Source organism: Vipera berus (assembly GCF_964194415.1).
Source record: "Vipera berus genome assembly, chromosome: 8".
Classification (NCBI taxonomy): domain Eukaryota; kingdom Metazoa; phylum Chordata; class Lepidosauria; order Squamata; family Viperidae; genus Vipera; species Vipera berus.
Window position 1 is genome coordinate 12,656,469 of NC_138211.1, and position 12,772 is coordinate 12,669,240.

Here is a 12,772-nt window from a genome sequence, read left to right on the forward strand (position 1 = left end):
TGGATATTGTTGAGATGTCACCAAATGGATGTATTGTGCCCACTGCCAATTTCCTTATGCCAACTTTATGATTCTGGGGAAAATTTGGTGGGCATTTTTAGTACAAATTTACATTTTTTTTCATTTTCAAACCAATATGCAGATCCTGAAACTAGTAATCTTTCAAAGGTAATATTTCTACAAATGTTTCAGTGCAATTTTCTATTTTAAAAACTCCATCTACACTGTAAATATGAGAAGAAAACTGCAGGAAATGTACACTGATGCAAACCATACAAACATTGTGCTCTGTTAAAAAAACTACTGGAAATAGATAGATAGATAGATAGATAGATAGATAGATAGATAGATAGATAGATAGATAGATGGATGGATGGATGGAAGGATGGATGGATGGATGGATGGATGGATGGATGGATGGATGGACGGACGGACGGACGGACGGACGGACGGACGGACGGACGGACGGACAGACAGACAGACAGACAGACAGACAGACAGACAGATAGATAGATAGATAGATAGATAGATGAAGCTTGGAAAACTATTGAAACTGGGTTCCCATTGCCTAGATCCTCTTTGCAAATTTGGTGCCTGAAATAGCAGACATTGTTGGAAGCAGAAAAGTCTACATGGGTTCCTATATATATGTGAAAGGCAGAAAGTAAGTAATTTTTATGTTATCCTCCTTGAATTTTTATACTTCTTAATGTAAACATTTGTTGCAAATGATTGGTTTTTTTTCACATGATATGCTCATGTGAAAAATCAGGCCCAGCACTTGAATACCATGTTAAGCTTTGTTATTGTTAGATGTGGTTGGTGCTTTTGTGCTAATATTGTTGCTTGGCTAATTTAATGTATTGTGCAAACTGAAATAATAGTTGATTTCAGGAATTGGGTTTTCTTCATTAATTAAATAAATAGATGTATAATCCCCCTTTTATTTTAAAGCTCAAGCTAGCAATCATCATAGACCATCCTATTTTTTTCTCTCATAAAAAAAGGCCTTTGAGGTAGGTTGTATTGAAACAAAGATTGATAACATTCAGTAGGGTTGGGGTGAACCTGGCATTCATTATCTATCAATATTATAACTATTGCACCACACTGCCTCATAATGTACTGTGTGAAGACAACACATGTGTTAACCCAGCGTCAAAGTGAAACTCACTGCAAAAAAAGCAAAATATCTTCCTTGCTCTGATTCTTTTCAATAAGGACAAAGTAAGAGAGATGTTTTATAAATAAATGAATGAATAACTATTACATATGATTTCCAAATTGGGGGGAAAAATCTGACTTTACAAAGACATTCGCTTTGTGAATAAAGCTCTATAAAAAGATAGCAATAGTATTTAGACTTATATACCACTTCACAATGCTTTACAGCCCTATCTAAGCAGTTTACAGAGTCAGCATGTTGCTCCCAACAATCTGGGTCCTCATTTTATCAACCTCGGAAGGATGGAAGGCTCAGTCAACCTTGAGCCTAGCCAAGTAAAAAAATGAAGTGCCAGTTTCAAATATTAATACATCAGTGGCACTTTCTTTGATTCAATGATTACACTTTAATGCATAGAATAGAATAGAATAGAATAGAATAGAATAGAATAGAATAGAATAGAATAGAATAGAATAGAATAGAATAGAATAGAATAGAATAGAATAGAATAGAATATAGTAGTAGCTAGAATAGAATAGAATAGAATAGAATAGAATAGAATAGAATAGAATAGAATAGAATAGAATAGAATAGAATAGAATAGAATAGAATAGAATAGAATAGAATAGAATAGAATAGAATAGAATAGAATAGAATAGAATAGAATAGAATTTTGGAGGTCTTCTAGTCCAGCCCCCTGCTCAAACAGGAGAACCTATACCATTTCAGACAAATGGTTGTCAAGTCTTTTCTTAAAAACTTCCAGTGTTGGAGCATTCACAACTTCTCATAGTCAACTTGCTATTTTGTTTATTTTTATTTCTAAAGTGTTTGGAAAATAACAAAAAAAAACCACTGTGAAATAAAATCCACTGTCTTAGGAGTGAGGTGCCAATCCTCATCTCGCTCCTTGAAAATAAGATGGTGAGCAGCAAACGTCTCTTCTTTCTATAGGTTTATTGTTGTTTGTGGCAATATCACTCTGAGCAGTGTGACTGCTTTCTTAAATGACTTCATAACTCAGGACAGAGGACAAATTGCCCATGAGATAGTCTTTCTGGGAGAGTAAGTATCGCAGTGCTATTCTATCTAAGCCCTACAGGTCATTCCTTTACCAGGAAAATGCAACAAAAATGCTGGGGATAAACCCACTGTGCATAATAAAGACAAAAGAAAAGGAAAAACCGGGAAAGTTGGCCACACTGAGTTGGTTGTGATGAGTTGGCTTGGGCAAGTTGGTCAGAACAAGTTGTCCTAGACCCTCCAGGCTGGGAAGTTTGAACTGAAATAAATGCAGGATTATTTTTCCCTGGAAAGGCACTAGTTTAAATGCATTGTCCTTCCTAGTTTGTCTTCAAGTATGCATGATAGTGTTAGAAAATAATACTCTGACTGATGAAGTGTCACCTTCTTATGAGGTTGTCAAGCAGAAGTTGTCAAACATACAGCCAATGAAGCCACAGAACATTGTTCTCCATCACTTCCATGTTTTTTTTTTTTGTTTTGTTTTGTTTTTTTGAAACTGAAATGACTTCTGTCCTGTTTGATAGGATTTACTCCTAGGTCAGAGTGCTCTGGAATAGCAGGATTAAATAGAGTTAGACCTCAACGATAAACCTAAGGCTGCATGACTCAAGTAGTCATTGAACATATATGCAAGGTCTGTAATTCCCATAGGTAGCTATATGGAAGAGTAATTATTTTCCAAGAGTTAATAGTTGCTTTTCTTCTCTCTCCAAATATAGACATCCTCCTTCTCTGGAATTAGAAACTGTATTCAGATGTTACACTGCATATACCACTTTTTTCCAAGGTTCTGTCATGAATAGTCACGATCTTCTAAGAGTTAATGTAAGGACAGCATTTGATGGTACATTACAGTCCTGTGTAAACATTAGAGATACTGGGATAGATGGTTATATGTCAGACATAGATGTTGAAGGAGGATGTGGTGTGCCTGTGTATTCCTAAAACTGGCCTCTGAAGTAAGATGGTGCAGAAGATTATTTTCCCCCTGTTATCATTAAAGTAACGCTGATCTTATTACCAAGTCCTTGCAACATGGAGTGACAGAACCTGTCACTTTATTCTTCACTAAATGTATCTGACTGGTATACTGATCATACACAATGGATGTTAATTGCAAAGTCAACTATAACATTCTCTTGGCTGTTTCTTAACACGATGACCAAAAGCTGCTTACTATGTAACTATGGCTTGTAAAGCATAGTTTATGGCAGAGTTTCTCAGCCTCAGCAGTTTTTAGATGTGCAGACTTCAACTTACAGAATTTTCCAGCCGGGATGATTGACACAACTTAAAGTTGCTAAGGTTAAGAAGCACTGATTTATGTTGTGTGCGACTTTGGGATGAGGGGATGGAGAGGGTGCAGATCACCCTTAGCCTTTGAGGGTTTGCTCCAAAATGGAGGGTAAAGAATGGGTAGGGATACAACGGACTAAATTTGATGTAATTTAAATTAAATTAAAATTAAACTGATTACATTAATATGATTACTTTCTCTGCATTTAAGAATTTGCCCCTGCTGTGAACTTACAAATGAAAATTCAGTTTTGGCAATTTCTTAGTCGACTGAGGCTTATTTGACAGATTACCGTCAAACAGATCATGCTTTATACCTCTGCAGGCTCCATGTCAATATGTCAAAGGAGGGATGATCAAATATATGTTTGTAAAATTGAGTATATGGTTAAAACTGTGCATAAATAACCTTTGGATTATGGTGCAATCCTCCACCAGATTTATGGTGGTGAGAAAAAGAGTGATTGGACAGGAAGAATTCCTGCTGAATACCTTCCCTTTGCATTTCAAAGAAGTCTTGGAAAACAAGGAAGATGCCAAATGAAGTGTCTTGGTTGTATAGAAAGAGGCAGGACTTTCACACACACTTCCGATCACCTCATAATTCAGATAAGAGGGAAAACAGCATAACTCCATCATAAAGATAGTTATTGGGAAGAACTGTTTTTTCTGGAAAATGAAATAAAAGCTAGCACACACACACAGACAAACAAAAAATCCCATGAAAATACATCTGCCTGACATGAGTTGCAATTCTATTTAATTTTCTTGGAAAATACACTTTGTTTGTTTATTTATTTATTAAACTTATTTGCCACCTATCTCGCTGCAGGGTTACTTTAGGCACTAATAATAATAATAATAATAATAATAATAATAATAATAATAATAATAATAATAATAATAATAATAATAATAATAATAATAAGTTGGAAGGGACCTTGGAGGTCATCTAGTCCAACCCCCTGCTCAGGCAGGAAACCCTATACCATTTCAGAAAAGTGGCTGGCCAGTCTCTTCTTAAAAACTTCCAGTGTTGGAGCATTCACCACTTCTGGAGGCAGGGTGTTCCACTGGTTAATTGTTCTCCCTGTCAGGAAGTTTCTCCTTAGTTCCAGGTTGCTTCTCTCCTTGACTAGTTTCCATCCGTTGCTTCTTGTCCTGCTTTCAGGTGCTTTGGAGAATAGCTTGGAATAGGAATAGGAAGGAAAATGAAAAGGCATATAAACAGAATCAAATAACAGAACTGTACAGTAAACAATGACAAGGGAACACAGTGAGAATAAATACATCACTATGATAACCGAAAAGATGGATGGATGTAGAACAGACAGCAAGTAGGGGAAGGTGGAATCTACCATCAATCTAGCAGCCACCTCCAGTTTGGAAACACACCCCCTCCCCAATTTGGTCCCCAGGTCAATCAGCACAGCCATGTCTTCAGGCATGTAATATAATTATAGATAGTACAGTTAATAAGGCTATTTATTACATAGGTACATAACATTCCAATAATTTCTCCTCTCTCCTTTCTCTCCTTGAAACAAAGATGGGTATTGCTGAAGCATGCCTCATTTTAGCTGATATATGTTCTACTGATCCTTACACGGAGGATATTTCCAACATCATGAGGTAAGGTAGGAACTAAATAGCTGCATTTCTTTATTCAATTAGGATAACCTCCAGTGCCTTCTTACCATTTTTTTTGCAATATTAAAACTGGCAAGGAGGTTTCCCTGGCTCTAGATAATTTCATATGTCTTGTCATGTTCTTAATGGACCTGCAAATGTTGCTCAGTTATAACTTTCAGAGGTCTTCATCGTTAGCCAATATTGGATGCTACTATTGGGAGGTTAGTTAGCATATCTGGAATATCAGACGTTTTCCTATGTATTTGGTATGTATTCCTATGTATTTGGTATTCTTGTTCAACCATTAGATACTCAGATAAATATATAGAGAGAGATCATGCATTTGGAGTGTCTAGGAAAGACAGATGCAAAAATAGCAACCCCAGAATTTCATTGCATTTGTATAAAAGCACAGGTGTGACAGAGAATGTGAGTGAGAGTGCATACAGACCATGAAGAGATATGTCTGGGTGGCTGAAAAAGGAAGTAAAAATGCTGTAATAATTATACAGTATATTGTTGAAAATTATTTTATTCTCTTGGGATCCAGAACAAACCTGATGCTTTCATTCATGAAGATGCTGGATATCTAGTTGGTTTTTTTTCCCCCCTTCTGCTAATCAATAAATATAGAGAAGCATTCCCTGATCCGAGCCTTGCCATTTTAAGTGGCACAACCTAAATATTAGAAACTAGGGCTCAGTTGTCTGTGAAAGATGAATGCCTGCACATAGCCAATCCAATGTGAGGTTTTTGATGCTGCCCTTCATCAGTTAAGCTGGTGGCAAATTTATTCTCACTCTTCACTTAGTTTAGCTAATATTATTTACTGTTCACACTCTGACACACCCCTATCCACAATGTACACTGACCATACCTTTGTTTTTCATGCAGGGTACTGTCTATCAAGAATCATTTCCCAAACACCAGAGTTATAATACAAATCATCCAGTCTTCTAACAAGGTTGGGTTGTCCCCCCCCTTTTTTTTTCTTTCTTCTTGTATCTTTGAGGTAGCCCCGGGTTTATATAGGGTTTATATAGTAGTTCATTATGAATTTGAGAGGTGGCACTTCACCCACTGAGATTTTTCAAAACTATTTTTTCTGTCTTGTAAAATTCATTTAGCCACCCCTACAGTCAAGCCTTCCACCAGCAGAGATTCTAAAGGGGGGGGGGGAAATCCCATCTCCCTCTATGGTTCTAATATCTATTTCTTTAAAATCCAATGCTACCCAACTCCTAATAGAAAAAGGGGAAAGACAGTTGTCAAGTCTTCAATTAAAGAAAACTAAAGTAACTAATTAAAAGGGTCTACACAAGGCCTGGGAGAACAACTAGAATGTCGTAAGGGTGTCAGCTGCCTGAATCTCTAAGGTGGATTTTAATCTGGAGGGCAGGCCAGCAACCAAGCTACATCCCTCCAAGGTCCTGCAAGATGACATAGTTTGATCGATGGGACCTGGAGAAGATCTACTCTACAGAAATGAATGAAGATAAGTGATATCTCAACCTATGCAGTCTAAGGGCTTTAAAGATAATAACTGACACCTTGAATTGCATTTGGAAGACAACTGGTAACCAGTACAACTCATAGACCAATGGAAAACTGGCTGGAAGGTGTAAGGAGGATTTCCATTAGGACAGGGGTGTAAAACTTGCAATGTCACGACTTTTTTTCCCATTGCCGGCAATGGGGTGGGCGCAGTTTTGCTATGACACATCTGGCCCACAGGCCGGCAGTTTGACACTCCTGCATTAGGACAAAAGTGATGGGTCTGTGGCACATTTACTGATGCAACCACTTAGCCACTGTTGGTGCAGTGGTTAGAATGCAGTACTGCAGGCTACTTCTGCTGACTGCTGGCTGCTAGCAGTTTGGCAGTTCAAGTCTCACCAGCTCATGGTTGACTCACCCTTCTATCCTACCGAGGTCAGTGAAATGAGGACCCAGATTGTTGAGGGCAATATGATGACTCTGTAAACCGCTTAGAAAGGGCTGACAGGCACTGCGGAGCACTATATAAGTCTAAGTGCAATTGCTATTGCTATTTAAAAAAATGCAATTATATTCAATGATACAAGGTTTGTATAAGAAGTGCCACAAAGAAAAAGGAACTGCTGCAGAGACAGTGGGCGAGGGGTGTCAACCTATTCTCCAAAACCCCTGAAGGCAGGATGAAGAAGCAATAGATAGAAACTAATCAAGGAGAGAGTCATCCTACAACTAAGGAGAAATTTCCTAACAGTGAGAGCAATCAACCAGGGGAACAGTTTGCCTTCAGAAGTTGTGGGTGCTCCATCACTGGAGGCTTTTAAGAAGAGACTAGACTGCCATTGGTCTGAAATGGCATACCATTTTCTACTTGAGCAGGGCATTGGACTAGAAGACCTCCATGGTCCCTTCCAACTCTGTTATTCCATTATCCTTTATCTTTATTGCTACTCTCACCTGCTGCTGACATCAATGGTGTTTATGAATGAGTCATGATGAAACATTCCATGTTCTCCAAGACTTTGTCAAACTTTATACAGGCTCACGATGCTGAGTGATTTAGAAATCCAATCTAATGTTTATAATTAAAAAAAACAGTTATTTCAGAACCTTAGCACGCTGTTTCATAAGTATAATGCTATACTATTATATATAATTTATGAAACAGGGTGAATGAATTTAAAGTATATAACTATAATACCTTACTCTTCCCAAGAATAACACTCTTGGACTCTGTTTTATATATACATATATATATATATATATATATATATAGTTAACATTTGAAATATATATATATATATATATATACATACATATACATATATACATATATACATATACATATACGTTTAAGTATTTGTCAAGGCTTTTTGAATGGACCTTGCTAATTAACTCTTTCATTCCTGTTTTGGCCCGACTCATACATATACATATGTATATATACATATATACATATATACATATATACATATATACATATATACATATACATATACATATACATATACATATACATATACATATACATATACATATACATATACATATACATACATACATACATACATACATACATACATACATACATACATATATATATATATATATATATATATATATATATATATATATATATTGCTCTCTATTTCCTCCTGAATTAGGTTTACTTGCCAAAACTCCCTGGATGGAACTGGAGAAAAGGTGATAGTATCATCTGCTTTGCTGAACTCAAGCTTGGGTTAATAGCTCAGAGTTGCATGGTGCCAGGTTTGTCCATACTGTTGACCAGTCTGTTTATTAGAGAAGATATCCAGGTACTTCTCTTTAATCTATCTTGACCTCATTGCCAATCAGTACTGATTGATTGTATTGATTTATTTCCCCCACCACCACCACATCTTACCATAGGTTAACTCTGGGCAGCTTACAGTGACATATACAGTTAAAAGATAAAAAGTTAAAATCAGATGTTAGAACCAAGGACACATGGGGGCGGAGTAGAGGGAGGTGGGATCTGTTGTTACTCGATCAACTATCTCCACTGTTCTGTTTCCCCATTGGGGCAAGAGGCCAATTGGTAGAGCTGTAGTGGTGCAGTGGTTAGAGTGCAGTACGCAGGCAACTTCTGCTGACTGCCAGCTGCCAGCAGTTTGCCAGTTTGAGTCTCCCTGGCTCACGGTTGACTCAGCCTTCCATCCTTCCAAGGTCAGTAAAATGAGGACCCAAATTCTTGGGGGGCAATATGCTGACTCTCTGAACTGCTTAGAGAGGGCTGTAAAGCACTGTGAAGCAGTATATAAGTCTAAGTGCTATTGCTATTAGGCCCTTATGAAAGGATAGGAGGGTTGGGGCCAACTTCACCTCGGGAAGCAAAATGTTCCAGAGGGCAGGAGCAACAGCAGAAGAGGCCCTGCTGGAATAATTGAGCTGACAGGATCCGCAGCGTGCCTCCTCTGCTGGCACAAGTTGTATGGGGCAATCCCAGTGGAAGGACCCACACCATGAAGGACTTTATTTTTTTAAAGAAATATGTTTTATTGATTTTTAACATAATCACCTTAATATTTGGTAAATAGCGTGTTGTCTGGGTTAGTATTTAAAAAAAACCAATCAATAACAATTAATTTCTATAATTCTATAGTCCATATAATGGCTTTGCTTGATTTTCTCTTCTTCCAATAATATTCTCTTTTGCCAACCTTAAACAGTTCTTATTATTTGAATAAATGACAATTACATGTAGACATTTTTCTCATGTTTCTGCAAATAATAACCATATCATTGTAAAGCTTCTTTTCTAATTGATCATCTTGATTACCTCGTCATAGATCCTGTTTACAAAATTCTTATTTAAATTTGTTTTCCCCACAATATTCAAAGCATCCTTAGTGGTTAAGAAAGACTTTAAAGGTGATCACCAACACCTGGAATTGCACCACAAAGCAGGCTGGTAACCAATGTAACTTATGGAGCAGCGGTGTTACAGGGGGCAGTCCACACTGGTGCACTGTAGCTTATTTGGTAAATGCCTGAATAAAATGATAGCAACCTCTCAAATAAATTTCATCGAAGCAACAATCTATTTTTCTAGGGAATTGGAAAAAGTAAAATCTCAGATATTTAATAAAAAAGTGATTTTTTTATTAATCATTTCCTTAGATGTTCCTACTAATCTGGAACTGTTTTATCATATGGGCTTACTATTTTGCTTAATAGCTTTAAGGGTACTGCTATGAAGTGCTCTCTAAAAAATGTACACACACACACACACACATAGAGACACACACACGTGTGTGTTTTGTGTTTGTGTGTGTATATGTATATGTGTGTGTGTGTGTTTGTGTGTGTGTATATATATAAGACAGTTTTTATGGGGAGACACTATTAGACTTCAGTTAATTTATCTTTATTTCCATATTAATGAAAAAGTCAGGCATATAGGGCAGAAGACAACTTATTACTCCCCACGTTTACCAAAACTTTGTTACACCTTTCATAACCATTCTGCCTGTTAGTTGTGTCTGTGAACTGAAGTATCTGTGTCTGTTTTTGTTCAATCTTCATTGAAGATTTGTTGGGACATCCTCATTATTAAGTACTTGATATTTCTAAACTGAAGGACTAACAGGATGAATTATTGTTAGAGTGGTTGGTGTCCAATTTAGATAACAGCTCTAACCCACAGGGGATCCAGCTAACAATTGTTTTTTATAGGATAAGAATGTTTGGTTTAAGCATCAGCATGAAGTAGAAGGCCAAAACTATAAAGTGATGACTCAGCTTCTTTCCAATGATTTTGTTGGCATGTCCTTCAAAGATGTTTGCCAGTAAGTTTCCCCATTACCCCTGCTCCCTTAATCCACTTAATTTTCCACTTTAAGTTCCACTTTCTTTGCCACATATACATTTTCAGATTTCCATCTACTGGACAAGTTGGTACTCCAATAGATTAATTCTTCACATACGTTTTTCCACCATCCCAATCAACACATGAACAGAATAGTTATTGCTGCATCTAGGGATTAATTTTGTATATTGAAATGCCACAATTTATTCACTGTGAGATTCTGGACTGCATATTTTGTATTTCCAGAACTAAACCAGTTCTGGATCTGCTTAGCTTTATAATAATAATAATAATAATAATAAGAATAAGAATAATAATAATAATAATAATAATAATAATAATAATAATAATAATAATAATAATAATAATAATAATAATAATAATAATAATAATAATAAGAAGAAGAAGAAGAAGAAGAAGAAGAAGAAGAAGAAGAAGAAGAAGAAGAAGAAGAAGAAGAAGAAGAAGAAGAAGAAGAAGAAGAAGAAGAAGAAGAAGAAGAAGAAGAAGAAGAAGTAGTTGGAAGGGACCTTGGAGGTCATCTCAGTGTACTAAGTTCCTGAGTTCTGAACATTCATTGGCCTGTTAAAGGCATATTTCTGATGAGATTCTTCAAGGTTTATGACTGCCAATGTTTAGACCTTACTGTAAGACATAGGAAAGATCAAAGGAAGATCAGAGCCTTCTAAGTCAGAAGACAAAGCCTCTCTGATTCCCTCAATATTTTGCTGCAGACTCATCCTCATTTTACCAGCCATAGAGGCAAAGCAATACAATGCAAGCCCTTTAAAGTTCCTCCAGAGAGGATGGAGCTGATCACCATACAGATTCTAGCTGGCTACTATATAAGGTTTTGGGCTATTGCACAGATATGTATTGATTCTAATAGAGGAGAAACTTAGCCAATCGGACACACGTAGGGCTACTGAAGTTTCTGCTTTCTATAATTCTATGCCTTGCCTAAATTGTGATCATTATTATATTATATTAATTTTATTTGTATACCGCCCTTCTCCCGAAGGACTCAGGGCAGTGAACAGGGCAAAACATGTTAAAAAGACAGAATACAAAAATTAAAAAAGATCAAACAAAGTGCCCGGAACTCTTAAATAAGTTAAAACACATTTAAAAGTAATAAAAACCCCAACCCCATCCCATCAGGCCAGGCCAGCTTGTTCAAAAAGATACGTCTTTAGATCGCGCCGGAAGGAGCGAAGGTCCTGCCTGGATGGTCCTGCCAGAGGGTTCTGCCTGGATGTTTCCCATCATGCTTGAAAAAGTCAGAAAATAAAGTCACCCAAATTAAAGTTTGTTTGTTTATTAATAATGGGGCAATATTCAGAACTTTGCCTCTTGGTTTATTTGTTTGTCCTTTTTCAAACCTGAACTTTATCTCTTTGTGTTTAAGACTGTGCTTTCTGAAGATGGATCTAATACTTCTTGCCATTGATTTTCGAACTGGAAAACAAGGAAACAGGTGATGCTTCAACCTCTCTGTGTATCAGGTTAATAACTCCTCCCATTCTTTTGTTTGAATGTGTTTGTGGCCATATTATGTTGCCTAGAATCTGTTGATAATACTCCAGGTTTGCTTGTCATGTTTGTCTGTTGCCTGTAGGGACTTTGGAATATACAGCTGAATGAAAAGTAATTCACTGAGCAGGGGGGGACCCTAAAATCTTAGTTCTGAGGTACAATTTGTGAAAACCTAACCCATCATATCTCATCCATCATACAGAGCTGAGATATACCATGATATAGGTATATATGAGCATATATATATATAAGCATGATATAGGTATATATAAGCATATAGGACAGTATGTGACAATGTATGGCTGCAGAAGAAAAAAATATACACACTCTGCTGAAATAGGCTTTATTCCAGAGACTTTAGGGATTATTTAGGATACAAATGGTTTTCCAAAACCAGGGTGACCTATGCAGGTGATCTGTACTTCCCCACTGGAATATTATACAGGGCCATTAAGGACAGTTTTAGTGGAACTTACAAGGAAAGCACGTAAACACAATTCACATTCTCTTTAGAAATGCAAACCACTATCCAAGGGTGAAAACACTTGAATATTTCCTGGATTTTAAAAATTTAAAATACAATGAATTATTTGCACTGTTTAAACATAAATAAGATCATGTCCAGGTATATCCATGTTTAGAGTAGATGTAATGAAATCAGTGAAGTCAGGCTAATCCATTGTACTGACTTCATTGACAGATCACCTCTGATCCTTGGACTGATCTACACACATGCCCTTATAAGCATTTTTGATTAAGAATTAAATTAATAA

General features: G+C 36.6%; 1 protein-coding gene across 1 annotated transcript in view; it reads left to right on the plus strand.

Moving 5' to 3' along the window:
- Window positions 1–12,772, plus strand: part of KCNU1 (potassium calcium-activated channel subfamily U member 1) — a gene marked incomplete at both ends in the record, with an annotated part of 69,475 nt that overhangs the window by 11,887 nt on the left and 44,816 nt on the right. Inside the window, 8 exons of the mRNA XM_081333415.1 lie at window positions 573–664; window positions 2,120–2,230; window positions 2,911–3,016; window positions 5,037–5,119; window positions 6,014–6,083; window positions 8,278–8,430; window positions 10,331–10,443; window positions 11,872–11,940. Coding sequence (XP_081189541.1) covers window positions 573–664; window positions 2,120–2,230; window positions 2,911–3,016; window positions 5,037–5,119; window positions 6,014–6,083; window positions 8,278–8,430; window positions 10,331–10,443; window positions 11,872–11,940 — 797 coding nt within the window. The remainder of the gene's footprint in view (window positions 1–572; window positions 665–2,119; window positions 2,231–2,910; window positions 3,017–5,036; window positions 5,120–6,013; window positions 6,084–8,277; window positions 8,431–10,330; window positions 10,444–11,871; window positions 11,941–12,772) is intronic.